The 20668-nt window shown below is 41.2% G+C and overlaps 1 protein-coding gene across 2 annotated transcripts in view; it reads left to right on the top strand.

Annotated features, from left to right (window-relative positions):
• The window catches only part of LOC141141497 (uncharacterized), a 96706-nt gene extending 76142 nt beyond the window's left edge, over nucleotides 1–20564 (top strand). For both annotated transcript variants that reach the window (XM_073629114.1, XM_073629115.1), the window contains exons 2-4: nucleotides 13999–14049; nucleotides 19661–19816; nucleotides 19901–20564. In XM_073629114.1, the coding sequence (XP_073485215.1) occupies nucleotides 13999–14049; nucleotides 19661–19816; nucleotides 19901–20475 (782 nt within the window). In that variant the 3' untranslated portion in view covers nucleotides 20476–20564. The remainder of the gene's footprint in view (nucleotides 1–13998; nucleotides 14050–19660; nucleotides 19817–19900) is intronic.
• Nucleotides 20565–20668: the final 104 nt, after the last annotated feature.

Here is a 20668-nt window from a genome sequence, read left to right as displayed (position 1 = left end):
CAGTCCGTGTCTTCTAAAGTTCGTCCCAGGTCCTCCTCCCACCTCTGAACGTAAGAGGGTCTATTAAGATTTGCTACTCCATATAATTGATTATAAAGTGATGAAATTGTACCTTTAGCAAATGGATCTTTTGTACAGATTGATTCAAAAATGGATAATTGGGATAATGGTGTATCCCCCTTTAGGAATGGTGTATAGAAATTTTTGATTTGGAGATATCTAAATATCTCAGAGTTTGGTAGATCATATTTTTCTCTAAGCGATGGGAATGAAAGGAATGATTTAGATGCTATGAAGTCATTTAGTGTTTGAATGCCTGATGTTGTCCAAGCTTTAAAAGAATTTGGGTAGATCCATGCCGGATAAAAGGCCGGATTTCTGATAAAAGAAAGGAGAGGATTGTGTGGAGATTGTAACTGATATTTGGTTTTTAGTTTATCCCAGAGAGATAAGAAGTGTTTAATTATGGGATTATGAATTTTAAAGCGGTCTTTAGGATCAAGCCATAATAAATTTGATATTAATAGAGGGTCATTTTCTGAAGCCTCTATAAATACCCATAATGGGATTTCCTGTTTTGCATGGTATTTGGACAGACTGGCCAAATGTGCTGCTCTGTAGTAGTTAGTAAAATTAGGGTATCCCAGGCCTCCTTTATTTTTGGGAAGATGTAGTGTGTGTATAGGTATACGTGGTTTAGAAGAGCCCCATATAAACGAAGTTGCTCTTTTTTGTACTATTCTTAAAAAATAGGAAGGAATTGGAATAGGGAGGACTCTGAATAGATAAAGCAATTTGGGTAGAATAGTCATTTTGATTGCATTAATCTTCCCTATCCAGGATAAAGGAAGTTGCGACCATTGTTTTATTAGATTTGTGATCTGTCTTAATACAAGAGGATAATTGGTTGAGAATAAGTCAGAATGAGATGCTGTTAAATGAATTCCAAGATATGGGATTGATTTTTCTGCCCATGTGAATGGGAGTGCAGCCCTAGCCGGGATCAATTCCATGTTTGTGAGTGAAATATTAAGCACTAGGCATTTCTTAGGATTAATCATAAGGCCGGATAGGGCTGCAAATCCATCAAGAGCTGGTATTAAGTTAGGACCAGAGACCTGTGGTGATGATAGAAAAAGTAATATATCGTCTGCAAATATACATAATTTGTGTGTAATACCTCCTACTTCAATGGCAGTTATAGTTTGGTTTGTTCTGATGTATTGGGCCATGGGTTCGAGTATAAGGGAAAATAATAAGGGAGATAATGGGCAACCCTGTCGGGTACCTCTTTCGATATTAAAGGCTTCAGATTTGTATCCAGCATATTTTATATAGGCTTTGGGTTTATTATATAATGCTTTGATCCATGTTAAAAAGTGGGGTCCAAAACCCCATTTTTGTAATGAATATTGCATATATTGCCAGGATACTGTGTCAAATGCCCTCTTAATATCGAGAGATAGAAAACATAAAGGGATTTTCCGTTTTTTAGCAATATGTGCCAATAACACTGCCCTGCGTATATTATCGCCTGCCTGTCTATTTGGCATGAAGCCTACTTGATCTCTATGTATTAATTTTCCTATAATGCTATTGAGGCGTTTTGCTATTATTTTTGCTAATAATTTAATATCGAGGTTTAACAGAGAGATAGGCCTATAATTCACACAGGAAGTATCATCAGAAAGGGGTTTTGGGATCATACAAACAATTGCCATTAGTGTTTCTTGCCGAAAAGAATGTCCATCTAGAAGTTTGTTAAAAGTTTCAGTGAGAATGGGAGAGAGTATTTCTGAGAATGTTTTATAGTATAAAGCCGAGTAGCCGTCTGGGCCTGGTCTTTTGTTAAGTTTTAGGTCTTTTATGGCGTTAGCAACTTCATCTATAGTTATAGGCTCATCCAAACTGCTTTTTTGATTCTGAGATAACTCAGGTAAGTTTATTTTTGAGAAGAAGGATTCAGCTTCTGTAGGATTAAATTCATTGTTCGTCTTGTATAAAGTTGCGAGATGTGAGTGAAATTTATGGACTATTTTAACTGGATTACAAGTGTAAACATTTTTTGATAATTTCAAACGTATTGGTTTGAAAGATTTGTTAGTTGAATTTAATGCCCGAGCCAAATATGTACCAGGTTTGTTTGTATTCATGTAGAAATTGTGTTTGGAGCGTTTGAGGGATTTATCAACTGACTCAGTGAGAAATAGATCGTATTCCAATCTAGATTTTTCCAGATGAGATTTTGTACTCTGAGATGGATTATCTTGAAATGATATGTAGGCTGCATTAAAATTGAGTTCTAGTTTTTTTGCTAGATTTTTGCGTTCCCGTTTAAATAGTGCCATTTGTCTTTGTATTGTACCACGCAAGACAGGCTTATGAGCTTCCCACAGTGTTATTGGGGAGATGTCTGTTGTATTATTAATTGATATGTATTCCTTTAAAGCTTGTTCAATGGCCATCTGATGTAGTGGGTGTTTGAGCATTATGTCCGGTAAGTACCACGTTGGGTCATGCGCTTTTGGTATGGCTGAGGCTATAGTAGTGTATACTGCATTATGGTCAGACCACAGAATCGGAATTATATCTGATGCAATAATTTCTGGTATCATTCCTATTGTTAGAAAAATATGATCTATTCTGGTGAAGGTTTGATGAGGGTGTGAGAAATAAGTGAATTTCTTTTTCATTGGGTTACTTTCTCTCCACGAATCTACCAGATTGTATTTAGAAAGAAGTTGAGAAAAAGGTAATCTAGAGGTTATTTTGGATGGTGTAAAAGGTGATTTATCTAGAAATGGGAGGAGGACCTGGTTCGAATCCCCACACATTATCACTGTTCCTATTTTGTGTGTATTAATCACTTGTAATATATGTGAGAGGAATGGTGTAGGTTGTTTGTTAGGAGCGTAGTAGGAAATCACCGTGATTGCTGTATCCATTATATAACCCATGAGTATCAGGTATCTACCTTCTGGGTCTTTAATTTCTGATGATAAGGTGAATGGTGTGGATCGGTGAAATGCAATTAGAGTTCCCCTTTGCTTGGTACAGGCAGAAGCCGTGTAAATTTGTTGATAAAAAGGAGAAATATATTTTGGAGTAGAATCTTTGGTGAAGTGTGTTTCTTGGAGGCATACTATGTGAGCCTTCTTGTTATGGAAAGTACGGAAGGCTTTGGTCCTTTTTTGAGGGACATTTATTCCCTGAACATTCAGGGAAAGTATATTCAGTGGTGCCATGGCAATAGATCAAATAGTTTTGACTTACTTTTTGTTATGCAGAGCTGGTTGCGCAGATCAACCTGTGTGGACTGAAGAGATGAATAGATAGAAAAGAAACCAGTGAATTCTGGAGTAAAGAGTAAACAAAAAACATATGAGATTAGATGATACATTGTATAAATTATTTTTTGCAAGTAATCACAATTTACCCGTGAAAGAGAATAAATATCTCTCTCAGGGGAATAAGTGCCTTCGTTACACTCCCACATAATATGGTTGGGAGAATGAGGAGGGCTAATGGGGGTACACGGATCTTCCGCTTACAGGAGAGAAGTGCTATGTCAAAAGACATCAAAATGATGTTTCATTAATTGGAGTGCAGAATATAGTTTTTGTTGAAATTATTTATTCCAGGGTGGTTGTATATGGTTAGTCTTGCCCTAGGCTAAATAATTCAGTTAGAAAGGTACTGTTAATAACTTTGGTATTGATGAAGATAGTTTGAATTATTTTGGGATATTAACCCTTTTAGAGTAAACAATTACATATTTTATTCATATGTAACTGTTTAGATATGTTAACTCATAAAATTGAGGTTGTATTGCTTCAGATTAGAATAAACAAAAACATAATTCTAGGAACTAGTTAGGTAATAATATATTTGTTTTAAGAAAAGAAAGAAAAAGCTTCCATTACTTCTGGATTATTGAACATATTTGTCCTAAAAAGTAATAAATCTATTGTTATTACCTGATAATATATAACTGAACAAGAATTTCCTTATTTCACTTATATATTCTAAGGCTATATGAATCAGAAGTAATAAGAAATATAACTGGAATGTAACATGATCCCACACAGTGTGTGACTATCAGAATGCAGTTACATTCAGTTATAAATATAGGTTTTTTTATAGAGAACCATCTCTTAGTATAATAAATGAAGAGATATCAGGAATTAGGATGTCAGTCCATTGAATCTTCTTGGTCCATGGATGATGTGGCATAACGGCCTCTTTTGTGAGAATGATGATTCCCATTTTGTTCTGAAATTTTCTGGGTGCTGCCTGAAGGTGAAGATGACGCCATTCTTCTGCGTGTGGGAGTGTTGCTGTTTGTGGGTTCTGTCAGATTTAATTTTAAAAGGGTTTGTTGTAGTTCATCTGCTGATCTGCTTCTGTAAATTGTACCTTGGTAGTTAAATCTGACTAAAAAAGGGGAAGCCCCATTCATACATAATGTTGTGGCGTTGCAGTTCCATTAGTTGGGGTTTCATGGATCGTCTTTTAGTAATAGTAAGTTGGGATAGGTCAGCAAAAATGTGATAATTGTGTCCTTGAAAATTAAATTCCTTTTTTTCTCTTGCAGCAATTAGTATTTGTTCTTTCGTTCTGTAATAATGAAATTTTGTGATTATATCACGTGGGGGTCCATCTTTCTTTTTGGCTGTGAGGGCTCTGTGTACTCTGTCCAGTTCTAAACGTTCAATAGGGATATCTGGCTTTAGTTCTTGTAATAGAGCAGTAATAGTAGATTGCAGGTCTGACACAGTTTCAGGTATTCCCCTTATGCGCAAGTTTGAACGTCTGGCTCTATTTTCGTAATCTTCGAGCTTAGTTTGAAGTATTAAATTCTCTTTTTTTAATTGTTCCAATTCTGTTATATTTTCTTGGGTTGTAATTTCAATTTCATCCATTTTTATTTCTAAGGCTGCGGTGCGGTTTCCCAGCTCTCTTATTTCTTTGGTTAGGCTGTTTGTTATTTGGTCTGAGGTTTGTTTTAAAGCCTTATGAAGCATCTTTTCAAATTGTAATAATATTACTGGGGATACTGAGGAGGCTTGTGGAGAAGTTTGTGAGAGGATTTGTTCTGTATCTGACTCAAATGGAGAGTCTTGCTGTGACATTTTCTGTCTGTGAGAGCGCCCTGATGCTGTATCTTGTGAGGTGACTGGAGCTGCTTCAGCTGCAGTGAGTGCCTGTGAGCTCTTTGTGAGGTGATTTTTATTTCTGCCACGGTTTCCTCCCAGTACCATATTTCCTGCCCAAACTTTCACAGTTTGTTCCCTGGGGCAAAAAGGTTCAAATGGATACCTTTTGAGCCTGCAGGCTCCGCTTTGTCCTTCTCTTCTCTCCTCAGCGGTGTGGAGCTCTAACAATGCATGTCTGCTCTGCTAGGCTCCGCCTCCTGCCTTCTGCCTTTTTTTTTTTTTCTTTAATGTTTGGATTTTTTCCAAGGCTGATCTTTGTTCAATGTTATTTTTATTTTTACTCCAGAATATTTTTGTGTGTGTTTTGTGTGTCAAGTTACCCCAACACCATTGATATCTTTTATTATTTAATCTCAAGGAGATTGTTTGTTGTTGGTGACCCTTGTTCATTTCACATTGTATATTAGAAATGTACCTGAATCCTCACAAACCAACTGTCCTTTTTGAAGTAAAACACATAGGAGAGTATAATTCAAAACAAAAATCCTTTATTAAGGGATCAGAACCAAACAAAGAGGAAGGCAACACTGGATCAACAGCAGAAATTAGTGAAGCCTGGGACCCCCACGGCAGACATCAATTCTTAAACATCAAAATTGGTGGCCTGAGGAGTCCATATCTAAGGGAGGGCAGTCTGGTCCGGGATTCACAGAGACTCGGATAGCAGCAGATGACATCTGTGTCCGCAGGCTGTGGTACCACAAGAGGCTGCATCTTTTGGCCGACCAGACTGGATCCAGGGCAATCACTCTCTGGTCTTCCTTTCACACTTCCTTCCGGGCTGTGGCTGTGCAGTTGGAGATGTGGCAGGAGGAGGAGGAGGACCTGGAGGAGGAGGAGGACTAGGAGGACCTGGAGGAGGACTGGGGGGACCTGGAGGAGAAGGAGGAGGAGGAGGACCTGCAGGAGGAGGACCATCCCAAAGGTGTGTCTGAGGTGTCATTTGGCCCCTCATACCTTTCTCAAGAGCCTCCAATATGAGGGCCTCACACATGACTTGTTGGCCCTCCTCCATCCTCTGCATTTTATATGCAATGAAGGCAGCAATGTTCTCCTCCATGGTGTGGGGTGCTCCCAGGACCTCTGTAGCCCTCCAAAAGAATCCTATAGCAGCCTCCTCTAGGGCACTCCTCCTACTGCCACTTTCTCTTTTCAGGGGGGGTGGAGGGACCTGCAGATCAGCCCGCCGGCTCGGCCCGGCCACCTTATGGCTGAGACATCCCTGTGTATGAAAAAGGGACATGGTTGTAATGTTTTGCATCATCAATCACAATCCTAAATTAGTACTCCCAACTAACATCTAGTTAACATCATTGATTGGACAAGCAGAAATATTTCGAGGAATGCTATACCTGGCTCAATCTGGGCTCCTCCACATGTGGCCTGGAAGGCCCAGGTTGGGCGTCAGAAGCCTCAGCCGGGGGGGAAGGAAGCGTGGAAGGAAGACTGGAGAGGGATGGCCTGGGTTCAGTCTGGCCTGCCAGAAAGTGCAGCCTGTCGTAGTACAACATCCTGGGGACATAGATTTCATCTGCTGCTCCGGATCTCTGTGAATCCAGGACTTTCTTGCGCTCCCTTAGATATGTGCTCCTCAGGCCACCAATGAAAATCTTTAAATAAGTGATGTCTGCCGTGGGGATCACCTGCTTCACAATTTCACACAATTGCTCCAGTGCTGCCTTCCTCTTTGCTTGGTTCTTGAAATGGGGGTGGGTAATCTCCCACAGACAGGGCAGCTCACTTAGCATATCAATGAATAGTGACATGAAGTCAGTATCTCTCATTAAGATATCCATGTTCACTGCAAGACACAACACAAGACAAAGCCTAATGTCAGACCAAACTCTCCTAATCTTGTTACAATATAGGCCTCAATCTAGAAGCAGTATAGGCCCAAGTTTGTCTCTTACCTTCGTTCTTACGATCGGCGCGTCCAATGCTCCTTCCTCCGCTCACAGATCGTACGTAATACGCACGCGTGTTATGCTTTATACACACTGCGCATGCGTGTAACTCCGCCCGCCCCTGATGTTCTTTCTAGTCTATTCCCCGCCCCTTTTCGTTCTGCGCAGTGGGGGAAGAGCATGATGGCGGAGTTACAACAGGTGCGTGATAATTCTAACAACGAGGAGGAAGAGGAGGAAAGCCCGGATCCAGGCACATCACGATCCAGAAGGAGACGTTTTAAGGCCACAAATATGTCGTTTGGGGAGATTTTGGAGATGGTAGACATCATGAAGAAGTCCGACTATGATGGAAAATATGGGCCTTACCCCCACCCCAACATCAGAAAAGCCAAAATCATTGGTAAAGTGGTCCGGAGTCTGGAGAGGAATTTCGGGGTACGAAGATCTAAAGATCAGCTCAGGAAGCGGTGGTCGGACCTGAAGTTGAGAGAGCCAGAGCAGTACCGAAAGATCCGGAGAGTGCTGCAAAAAAGTAAGTAGTTGTGCTGTGTTCATATTCTTTCTGTCTTTATTCCGTTCGTTCTGCTCCATATGCTTTTAGTAATTGTAACGTTTAAAAAGGTCAACTTTAATGTTCATGGGCCCATTATTCGTTCGTATCAAACATTTTTCTTTCGGCCTCTAGAACACCATTGTTTAGGCCATATGCATTTTCCCACATTTTTTTGGGGCCTACTTGGATGCCAAATATTTGTTTGTGTAGATGGGTTTGTTACTAGAATGAAATGCCAACTATATTGTGTGTAAGGAGAGGACACTGAGCAGCTGTTTTCACATCTGGACACTGGAGCACTAGTGTGGGACACAAGAACACCATTTTTATTAGGGGGGGCACACAGGTGCTCCAGTGTATACTATAGGGGGGGCTACAACTGTGAAGCTTGTACCAAACAGGTAAAGTATTGCAGCTTGACAAAGGGCAATAAAAAATATACATCTTGGAACTCGGCTAAAATAGACAATTGTACCCCACTTCCAAGCAATGTTTCCTATTTCTAGTTCTGCCATCAAATATCTGTGTGCTAATTATACCATTTTTGTTTTACATAGGGGAGAAAAGACTCGGACACCCCTCATCCCAGGAGACCAGAGACCCCCCCCCCTGGAAGAAGGGGAAATACCAACCCAAGAAGCTGAGCAGGAGGAAGAAGAAGATGTGGTGGAGATTGGCACCACAACAGGTGAGTGTCTGCAACCACAGGCTCAGGTAAAAGAGATGGATGTTGGCAGATTTTTGAGACCTGTTTTTTTTGTTCTTTATCTCTTTTTAGGTGATCGTGATCCAGAACGCTTTACATCTGAAAGTGCCCAGATACTGATCGGGGAGATCATGGGGTGTAATCTCCAATTGCAAAACATCCAGCAACAAATCAGTGATGTTATTAAAAAAAATAATAACATCATTGATGTTTTGGGGCGAATTTAAACCCCACAAAATCACCTGTTTTATCTTACTAAAATTTTTACAATGTTTAGAAAAGCCAAATTTGGAGGATGCACACAGTGTGCCAACATGTGCTATCTGCCATCACGGGAGATCAATGGATGCGTTTTGGGGGTGCAACCCCTTCCTCAATTATAAAGTAGCGATGAGGAAGGGCTTGCTCCCCCAAAACACGTCCCTTGATCCCCCCTGATGGCAGATAGCACATGTTGACATTCGTAAATTGGTGTGCATCTTCCAAATTTGGCTTTTCCAGGGGTTATTTCCCCCCATCTGAACGCTATATCAAACCCAGTTCCTAAATACTGATGTCTGATATAGCCTTCAGGTTTTACCTAATGTGAACTTTGTAAGTTCAAGTTTTTTGGCTTTCTTGTTGGTTTTACACAGGCCTGTTTTATCTGAAATGGATATTTCGATTTTTGATAATGCCCCCCCCCAAAAATTGTTATACAACAAACATGTTGTTTTGTTTTAAAAACCTTTGGTAAATGCACGTGATTGTGCAGGTATAAAAAAGTCAAATGAAAGACCTAGTATCGGAGTACCTCAATAAGCAGGGTGACTCTGCAGGTACTCAGTAACAGTATGTGCCAACGTCCCCAAAAATCAGACTATAGATAGGAAAAACTCTAAATATGGGACTTTGAGGGCACAATAGTATTAAGCTACAAACTATATATTTAATAGAGGTATTTTATTAGAAAAATATAAAAGACATTAAACACACATAAATTGTTTAAAAACACTACAAATTCAATATAGATGCTAATGGTAATACACCGTATGGGTCCTATCCTGCCAATTTGTATAACATAGAAACGGCTATAGACATATACATATATTGCTTAAACCAAATACGGGAGAAATACTTCCCCTGAAAATCAAACAGTAGGCAAGCACATAGCTATAGCAGAGAAGATGCAGCAGGTTTGGTAATCCACGGTGGGGTATTCTCTAGTTGCTCTACATGTTTCGCGTTTCGCAGAACGCTTCCTCAGGAGCTAGAGACTCAATTGAATGTGGTAAGATTGCCCAAATCAGCCAGTGGTAATTATATGTGACTGACCACAATTTGATCATAAATGTAGAAAGTTTAAATCAGATTGTAAACAGCAATCGGTCATAACTTGGAACCTCTCAAGGAGATGTAGCGTCAAGTATCCATATGAAGGAGAGCAAGGGCTTAAACGTTGTAATGCCTAAGGTAGATGAGAGGAAGCAACAGGCTATACCGTCCGGTCTGTGTAGGGGCCACTCCGGCCCCTACACAGACCGGACGGTATAGCCTGTTGCTTCCTCTCATCTACCTTAGGCATTACAACGTTTAAGCCCTTGCTCTCCTTCATATGGATACTTGACGCTACATCTCCTTGAGAGGTTCCAAGTTATGACCGATTGCTGTTTACAATCTGATTTAAACTTTCTACATTTATGATCAAATTGTGGTCAGTCACATATAATTACCACTGGCTGATTTGGGCAATCTTACCACATTCAATTGAGTCTCTAGCTCCTGAGGAAGCGTTCTGCGAAACGCGAAACATGTAGAGCAACTAGAGAATACCCCACCGTGGATTACCAAACCTGCTGCATCTTCTCTGCTATAGCTATGTGCTTGCCTACTGTTTGATTTTCAGGGGAAGTATTTCTCCCGTATTTGGTTTAAGCAATATATGTATATGTCTATAGCCGTTTCTATGTTATACAAATTGGCAGGATAGGACCCATACGGTGTATTACCATTAGCATCTATATTGAATTTGTAGTGTTTTTAAACAATTTATGTGTGTTTAATGTCTTTTATATTTTTCTAATAAAATACCTCTATTAAATATATAGTTTGTAGCTTAATACTATTGTGCCCTCAAAGTCCCATATTTAGAGTTTTTCCTATCTATAGGTATAAAAAAGTGCCTTACTCAAGAATGTGTGGATTATTGTCTCAACACTACAACACTTTTGGGGTGATGTAATAGCTGTTTTATGCAAAAATGGGGGTTATTTCCTAAGGGCAAATACACTTTGCACTACAAGTGCAGGTTCAGTGCAGTTGCAAGTGCACTTGTAGTGAAATGTGTTTTTGCATTTAGGAAGTACCAGCCAACACTATTCTTTATAAGGTTACCCAATCACGACATTTTCTGCACTCAACACATTTCTGTCAGGGTCAGCTCAAACAAACACAAGCAGTAAATGTCCACCAAGAATAGCTTTTGGTTGTTTTTTATTTGAAAAAGGTGTCACAGATTGTCTGGCATATTGATAGCCCCCCTACCCGCAAAGAACTCCAGGTATCGTAACCGGACATCACGGGCACTCAGGGAGGGCAAGCCAGGACGGCCGCTTTTAAGCGCCGTCATTGTTGATGTATTTGGTATTCCGGCCTCAGGCCCAACTGAGCCAGCATAGTTGGCTGAATGTTTTCTTAAAAAATTATGGAGAACACAGCACGCCAGTATAATATGGATGGGTGTCAGAAATAGTCAGAACCGGCTGGCCAGGATTCCAAATGTGTTCTCCACCACTCTTCGGGCTCTGGCCAGCCGGTAATTAAAAACCCTCTGTTCCGGGGTGAGGGTCCTCATCGGGAATGGCCGCATCAGGTGGTCCCCCAGCGCAAACGCTTCATCAGCAACGAACACAAATGGGAGACCTTCAACATTGTCCTCTGGAGGTGGCAAGTCCAAGCTGCCATTCTGGAGACGCCTGTAGAACTCCGTCTGGGCGATCACTCCACCATCGGACATCCGGCCATTCTTCCCCACGTCCACATACAAGAAGTCGTAATTAGCCGACACCACCGCCAACATCACTATACTATTAAACCCCTTGTAATTATAATAGTACGACCCCGAGTTGGGTGGTGGGACGATGTGGACATGTTTCCCATCAATTGCCCCTCCGCAGTTAGGAAAGTCCCACCGCTGGGCAAAGTGGGAGGCCACAGTCTGCCATTCCTGTGGCGTGGAAGGAAACTGTTGAGGAAAAAACAATAAACATTACTATTTTTTCACAGAAACATGGCAAGCAGATTAGACACAAACATTATGGGTCAACCTCCAGATAGCATTTATTAAGGGGAATTTTACAACAACAAAGTATAAGGTACACCTATCATATCCCCCCTCCCCCCCCCTCATGGGCCATTTCTAACATTATAGGGGGGGGGGAACTCTTGGACAGGTAACCCTCTTCACTTCATTGAGAGATGAATGCCTAAATACAGGGTATTACTTGGAACAGCCCCTCCTTAGTTACACTATTGGCAGCCCACTGGACAGGTAAGAAGTGTCATAATACAAAGATATAAATACACACTGTACACATTTGAGCACATTTGGACATTCTGCTATTACCTATCAAGATCATAATAGGATACAAGAACTTTAAACAGTACCATTGGAAAGTATACAGGCAGGCCCTTGCACTACATGCTTTGGGGAATTCATCCATAAATCCGAGCACTAAAGAGGTGGGTATAGTGTGTATGGGTTTGGCAAAGTCAGCAGATAGATGATTGAGGATAGAGAATTGGGATCAGCTGACTTAGCAGTTGGGGGAGGGAGGGTTACAAAAAATTTGGGGACACCACAAAAAAAAGCCTCTGGCCCTCTGCCTGAATTTAAATAAAAAATAACATTTCCAAACATTTTAGGGGGTGTTTGGGGTAAAGCACTACTATGAAGCAGATAATATACATTGTTAAGTGACTACATGAGGTGAATATAGGCCAGGAGACACCATGCTGGGGAGGTTATTGAAGGGCAAATATGTATGAAGGACATAAAATAATAATTACATAAAAATCCAGCATGCATGAGGACAAAGGGGACATTCACAGCATATTCCAATCATGGTAATTAGGGAATGAGGAAAGAAATACAATATATTATCAAACATTCAATACAATAAAATGTGATATAAAAGGATAAAAATCTTACCTTTATATACTCCTTCTGCAGGACCTGTACGATGGCAGAACAGGTCTCTGGGATAATGATCCCCAGAGCCTGGGGGGAGATGCCTGTCGAGAACTTCAAGTCCTGCAGGCTTCTCCCTGTGGCCAAATACCGCAAGGTAGCGACCAACCTCTGCTCCGGAGTGATGGCTTGCCTCATGCAGGTATCCTGCCTGCTAATATAGGGGGTCAGCGAAGCCAACAAACGGTGAAACACGGGGTCCGTCATCCTGAGAAAGTTCCTGAAATCATCAGGATTATTCTCACGGATCTCACGGAGCAAAGGCATGTGACAGAACTGGTCACGCTGGAGCAACCAATTCTTGGTCCATGAACTCCTCCCCACCCTGTTCATGGACTGGACTTGTGTCAAGGTCAGGACCCCAACACCAAGCCCCCGCACAGCACGAACTCTACGAGGAGTACGCATACGAAACATGGCTAGAAAACGGTCGGCTGCTCAGAACGAAGTAACAGAACGCACTGAAGAACAGCAAGGCCTGTGAAGAGCGACCTGAAAAACAGCAACGAGCAGGCAAGATCACACAGAAAACTCCGATACGAACTGACTGCACGCACTGAAGAGCAGATACAAACCCACAAGCACAAACTGAACGTCAGAAAACGATCTGAAAGCCACGAGTCTGAAAAAGCGCGAATCGTCTCTCACCAAACTTTTACTAACACGAGATTAGCAAAAGGAGCCCAAAGGGTGCCACGCTTGGTTCTGAACCGGCCTTTTCTAGTCTCGTCGTACGTGGTGTACGTCACCGCGTTCTTGGCGATCGGAAATTCCGACAACTTTGTGCGACCGTGTGTAGGCAAAACAAGTTTGAGCCAACATCCTTCGGAAAAAATCCTAGGATTTTGTTGTCGGAATGTCCGAACAAAGTCCGACCGTGTGTACGGGGCATTAAAGTGGTTGTAAACCCTTACAGACCACTTTGTGCTACAGGTAAGCCTATAATAAGGCTTACCTGTAGCTACCCCGGATATCTCCTAAACCTGCACGGTTTAGGAGATATCCCGTGCATTTGCATGTGCCGACGTCATCGGCACATGCACACTGACACAAACTGAAGCAATGGCACATGTGCCGTTACCGCGTGCATGCGCGGGAGTGATGTCATTGCGGCTTTGGCCAATCACAGCGCCAGAGCCACAATACCCGGAAATAACCCCTGGGAGTGATGTCAGCCACCGGAGCGGTGTAAGGGCACTGCAGCAAGGGCTTCGATCTCAGGTGAGTATTACACAATGAATGCTATGCATACTAGCTCTTTATGCCTTTGTCTTGCAGGTGTTAGTTTTTTATTGATTTATTTTTTTAAGTGGGTTTACAACCACTTTAAGAAAAAGACAAAATACAAGGGAAATTGCTTTTTTAAAAATCATTATTTACTTTTTCAGGTTCCAGCAATGTCCAAAGATGTCCCATGGTGTCCAGTCCAGCATCGACAGGTAAGTGAAAGACAAAACGTAGTACTCCTTCCTCACCGCTCCAACACTTTTTTCCCGTGCTGGGCAGGATTTTATGAGTACAAGGAACTCTGTGAATAGAGATCCCTTTTACGGAAAGGGATGTCTGTTTTTTTTTTTTTTCCTCAGAAACCCCTTCTAAAGCCCCTCATTAGTGTTGGTTGACTCTGGGAGGGGGAGGTATGATGTTGTGTTTTTTTTTTTTACATTTTTAATTTTAAAAATGTAAAGCTGGTCAGTGATGTACCTAGCATGTCTGGTACCCAGGACTGAACATTTTCTAACCACTTAAGGACCGAGCCTCTTTCTGCAATTTGGTGTTTACAAGTTAAAAACATTTTTTTTGCTTGAAAAATACTTAGCACCCCCAAACATTATATATTTTTTTCCCTAACACCCTAGAGAATAAAATGGCGGTCATTGCAATACTTTTTGTCACACCGTATACACAGCGGTCTTACAAGCGCACTTTTTTTGAAAAAAAAATCACTTTTTTTAATTAAAAAATAATTAGACAACAGAGTAAAGTTATCCCAATTTTTTTATATATTATGAAATATAATGTTACGCCGAGTAATTTGATACCCAACATGTCACGCTTCAAAGTTGCGCCCACTCGTGGAACGGCGGCAAACTTTTACCCTTAAAAATCTCCATAGGCCACGTTTAAAAAAATTCAATTTTAAAAAATTCTACAGGTTGCATGTTTTGAGTTACAGAGGAGGTCTAGGGCTATAATTGTTTTACTCTCACTCTAACGATCGCGGCGATACCTCACATGTGAGGTTTTAACACCGTTTTCAAATGCGGGCATCGCTCACGTATGCGTTCGCTTCTGCACGCAAGCTCGCCGGGACAGGGCGTGTTTAAAAAAATTTTTTTTTTCTTATTTATTTTACCTTTTGTTTTTGATTTTTACACTGTTCATTAAAAAAAAAATGTCACTTTTATTCCTATTACAAGGAATGTAAACATCCCTTGCAATAGAAAAAAGCATGACAGGTCCTCTTAAATGAGATCTGAGGTCAAAAAGACCTCAGATCTCATATTTACATTAAGATGCAAAAAAAAAAATGTAATGTCATTAAAAAAACAAAAAAAGTCCCTTGCAATGATATGGAGACAGGTGGGGGCCATCTTCCCTTCACTCGTCTCCATGTCAGGCTAGGGAGAGGATCCGAACGCCTACGCCGCTACCGATGGCTCCGGTAAGTGGCGGAGGGCACCGGAGAGCGGCAGGAGGGGGGCCTCTCCCGCCGCAGATAAAAGTGAACTCGCGGCGAATCCACCTCAGAGGCCAATTTTATCGTGAAGCAGACCGCCCGCTGAAGAAGAGGATACCGGGGTTATGGAAGCTAGCTGCTACCATAAAAACGATATTCCTCTTAAAAGTAGCGATGTAAAGCGACGGTGGATGGATAACCCCCTTAAAAAAATTACATGAAGTAATGCAAAGTCCATTGTGCTAAATTGTAAGTGTGACCAAATTGTGTTAATAGTGGGAGGGGCTCAAATAGCAATGGTTAAATACTACCTGAGCCTACTCACTGTATACATGAAACATATATGCCATAGTCCTATTACCTAGAAAATATACTTTAACCACTAGACCTCAGGAAGATTTACCCCCCTTCCTGACCAGGCCATTTTTTCCGACACAGCACTGTATTACTTTAGCCACTTAAGGACCGGAAGGATTTGCCCCCTTAATGACTAGGCAATTTTTTGCAATACGGCACTGCGTCAATTTAACTGACAATTGCGTGGCCGTGCGATGCTGTGCCCAAACAAAATTGACGTCCTTTTTTTCCCACACATAGGGCTTTCTTTTGGTGGTATTTGATCACTGCGGTTTTTATCTTTTGCGCTATAAATAAACAAAGAATGCTATAATACATATCCCAAAAAAATATATAAGAAAACAAATTTCTTCATCAGTTTAGGCCGATATATATATTCTTCTACATAAGTTATTGCATCTACAAACTATGGGATAGATTTAGGGACTTTTATTTTTTTTATTTTTTTTACTAGTAATGGTAGCGATCTGAGATTTTTAGCGGGACTGCGACATTGTAGCGGACAAATCTGATCCCAAATGACACTTTTTGGGGACCAGTGACATTATTACATTGATCAGTGCTATAAAAATGCACTGATCAATGTAAAAATGACACTGGCAGGGAAGGGGTTAACACTAGGGGCGATCAAGGGGTTAACTGTGTTCCCTAGGTGTGTTCTAACTGTAGGGGAGATGGGCTGCCAGGGACATGACAGAGATAACTGTTCCCGATGTTCTGCCTCTGTACTAGGCGATGGTGGGACGCCGGTGAACATCGAGTCCGCCCAACCCACGGGAGCATGCCTGCAGCATGCAGCGGGCACACGCAACTGCGGCTGCGCGAGCCGCTGTACAGCTACGGCGATTCACGCAGGAGAGCCAACCTGCCGCCGTATAACAACGGTGGCTGGTCGGCAAGTAGTTAAATGACAATTGCGCAGTCACACTGTACCCAAATAAAATGTATGTCCTTTTTTCCCACAAATAGAGCTTTATTTTGGTGGTATTTGATCGCCGCTGAGTTTTTTTATTTTTTGCGCTATAAACAAAAAAAGAGCAACAATTTTGAAAAAAAACTCAATATTTTTTACTTTCTGCTATAAAACATATCCAAAAAAATGTAAAAAAAATCTAATCAATTTAGGCCAATATGTATTCTGCTACATATATTTGGTAAAAAAAAATCCCAAAAAGCGTATATTGATCGGTTTGCGCAAAATTTATAGCATCTACAAACTAAAGGATATTTTTTTTCGCTAGTAATGGCGGTGATCAGTGACTTATAGTGGGTCTGCGATATTGCGGATACTAAATTACACTTTTTTTTAAGAACTAGTGACACTAATACAGTGATCAGTGATAAAAATATGCAGTCACTGTACTAATGGCACTGGATGGGAAGGGGTTAAACATCAGGCGATCAAAGGGTTAAATGTGTGCCTAGTTGGTGTTTTTTGTACTGTGGGGGAGGTGCTTGTACTAGGGGAAAACATGGATCAATGTCCCTGCTTTGCAGAGACACAGGATCCATGTCTTCCCTTCTGACAGAACGGCAATCTGCCTTGTTTTCATAGGCAGACTGCTGTTCTGTCTGTGTACTGAATGAGTGGGGGTGCCAGCAGACATCGAGTCTGCAGCAACTGCCCATCGGCTTCCGCTGTGAATAATCACAGCGGAAGCGAGCCGCCAGTGGCATGCACCCACTACCCAGAAGTGCAGGATCACGTATTTATTTACATGATCCTGCACACAGCGGTCGCCCTGTAGCAGTAAGAGATTAAAGAATATTGTAGCCCCTTGGTCCTAAACTGGGGCTATTATGTAAATTTTGTTTTTGGCTGGGCTGTGGGCAGCTCAGATTGATTGTACAGATTATCTGGTCTTTCCCTAATCTCAATTAGGTTGTGCTTTTCTTACTGTCGCCAGTAGGTGTCACTGGTACCACAGGCCATAGTAAGAGATGGTACAACTAGGATTGAGTTATGAATATTTAGTCTTCTTCCAGCCAGCCCAGTAGGAGGTTCTTGGCCACTGGTGCATTCTGGGAGAGTATATTTATTTAGACAGGGCCATGTGCTTGCTCTTTTGCCTCAGGCCCCTCTCCCCTAAGGAGGTGCTGCTGAAGTAAGCTCTGCATGTAGGCCCAGAAGCCTGTCTGGGGCCTACTAATCCTGAGGTGGTCCTTAGGCGGTTTTGCCCAGCGTGGAAGAAGCCAAGCCACATTGAGAAGATCCAGGGGAGGACCCTTGCTGGAGAGAGCCAAGATGAAGACTGGTCTCACAGGAGGGCCTGGTGACTCGTTTGGAGGACACATCTACATCTAAATCATGCTTACAATGTTGCCTTGTCAGCTTAAAGGTTATGACACTGTGAAGCTGGATCTTGTTCTACATTTGAAAACGTGTTTGCAGTATCGCCGGGTCAGCTTAAAGGTTCTGGTACTTTTTCTAGATCCAAGGAATCTGTAAGTGATCTGCTACTGGTATCTGAGACCCCTAACACTCTCTCCTACTACCTTCTTTCAAGTTCTACATTAAAGTTTTGAAAGGATCAAAAGTGACTGGCACCCAATTTTTCAAAATTCCTTATTATAGCCATGCCTCTGGAGGTCACTCACTGCCTCTAGAAGACCCAGGGGGGCGCTACACTATGTTACTCCAACATTTCATATTCCTAAAATGTGCATGCTGTAGAATGTACTTATATGAAAAAATATTCTGTTCTCTTTGTGTTGCTTTCTTTATTTTAAATACCCAGTGTTCCTGCCAGTCCATCTACGTTCCTATTAAAAACTGACACCGGCTCCTTTAAGCGGGATAGCAGGCGCGCTTGTGGCCAACGGTCGCGATCGTGGGCACGAGAAGCAGAACAGGGACGTGTGTGTGTAAACACACAAATCCCTGTTCTGTTCTGTGAGGAGAGACAGATCGTGAGTTCCTAATAGCTAGGAACTGTCATCCCCTCTAGTCAGTCCCCTCCCCCTACAGTTAGAACACACAGTCAGGGAACACAGTTAACCCCTTGATCACCCCCTAGTGTTAACCCCTACCCTGCCAGTGACATTTATACAGTAATCAATGCATTTTTATAGCACTGATCGGTAATTGTCAATCATCTCAAAAATTTGTCAAAAGTGTCCGATGTGTCCGCCATAATGTCACAGTCACGATAAAAATCGTAGATCGCTGCCATTACTAGTAAAAAAAATAAATAAAATAATAATAAAAATGCCATAAATCTATCCCCTATTTTGCGCAAACCAATCAATATACGCTTATTGCGATTTTTATTACCAAAAATATGTAGAAGAATACATATCGGCCTAAACTGAGAAAAAAATTAGCTTTTTTGAAAAAAAAAATGGGATATTTATTATAGCAAAAAGTACAAAATATTGTGTTTTTTTTCAAAACTGTCGCTCTTTTTTTGTTTATAGCGCAAAAAATAAAAACCGCAGAGATGATCAAATACCACCAAAAGAATGCTCTATTTGTGGGAAAAAATGACATCAATTTTGTTTGGGTACAGCACAACCGCACAATTGTCAGTTAAAGTAACGCAGTGTCGTATCGCAAAAAATGCTCTGGTCATTGAGCAGCCAAATCGTCCGAGGCTGAAGTGGTTAAAGAAGAACTTCAGGACCAAATGTACTAAGGCCCCATTCACACCTGAGCGTTTTTATAGCTTGAAGCTCCAAAAAGCTGGAGGAGAAAAAAATCATGATCCTCTATAGAGATGGTTCACCTCTCCACTGCAAGTCGCCTCAAGCCGAACGCCTGAAGCTCAAAAAAGCTGACGACTAGTGATTAAAACGGAAGCGATCGAGCATTTTATCCGGTTTTGCAATTGTAAACAACCCCTGTAGGTTTAAAGAAAGAATATCCATCTTGGTATGATCTGAAGAAAAGGACTGAGGAGGTAGGGTCTATAAGAAAAAATGAGTACCTGTCACTGGCTATAATTATCAATGATTGTCCGGTTGCTAGGTACCTAAAAAAAAAAACTAAAAATATATATTTTTCTTTTTTACAGTTAAACTACTGAAAACAAAGTGGAAAATTTTACGGGATGCTTATTCATGTCACCTTAGGTTATTCCGTGCAAAAGTGGATCTGCAGCATATCCACCCTCAGAATACTTGCACGCCAAGAAAATGGAGTTCCTTAGGCAAATGTTGGCTACGGCGAGGTAAGCTAGCATCTGCAATTATGTCTCTTTTATATAATTAGGTATTTAGGATGATCTAACAAGAAATTTCCATTTACAATACAGAAACCAGCTGGGAGCATTCTGCTACACAAAAAAATCAGGAAGCAGAGGAAATCATTGGAGATGAATCAACACAGGATACAGCTATGCTACCGTCAACTTCTTCATCTATAACCCCAATTCCTGATGAGGATTCTAATAACACTACACCAACTGCATGTGTACGTGCACCTTGTTCACGTGCAAGTACAACTGCAACTAGAGGGAGGACAACAGTGTTAGATTCCAACAGGATGTTAGACATTATGTCCACTATGGCTGACCGTATGACGGGAAACCGGACAGAGATACAGTTTTTCCGGTTTCTAGAGGAGATGATGGCTAGAATTCCCTTTGAACTAAAAGCTATGATGTGTGCATGTGTCATTAGGTACATAGGCACATTCATCCTGCCATCTGACCAAAACTCCTCATTCAAAAATTCTAAAGGACAAAATAAGTCCAAAATAAATACTGCTCCAATTTATAATCCTACAAGTCACTCCACCACCTCTCAGCATTTTGCGCAGGCCATGAATGTGCCATCATCAATGACCCTGCCAATTCGCCAACTACCAATCATCTTGCAATTACCCTAGGTACAACAGGGTTCAGCCACCACCCACTAGATGCTGTTCTAAAACAAAAATGTTTTTATGCAAAATATTCTATTTTTTGGCTGATTTTATACTAAAGTTTTGTGAAGAAAAAATAATTTAGAGTTTTTTTTTTTAAATAAATATTACATTTATGGGTTCTTTAAAAAATGTTTTGTAAAGTTTTGTTAAAAAA

The sequence above is a fragment of the Aquarana catesbeiana genome, linkage group LG04, assembly GCF_042186555.1.
Source record: "Aquarana catesbeiana isolate 2022-GZ linkage group LG04, ASM4218655v1, whole genome shotgun sequence".
NCBI classification, from domain to species: Eukaryota; Metazoa; Chordata; class Amphibia; order Anura; family Ranidae; genus Aquarana; species Aquarana catesbeiana.
The sequence above is the reverse complement of the archived record's forward strand: the minus strand, read 5'-3'. Positions and strand labels throughout refer to the sequence as shown.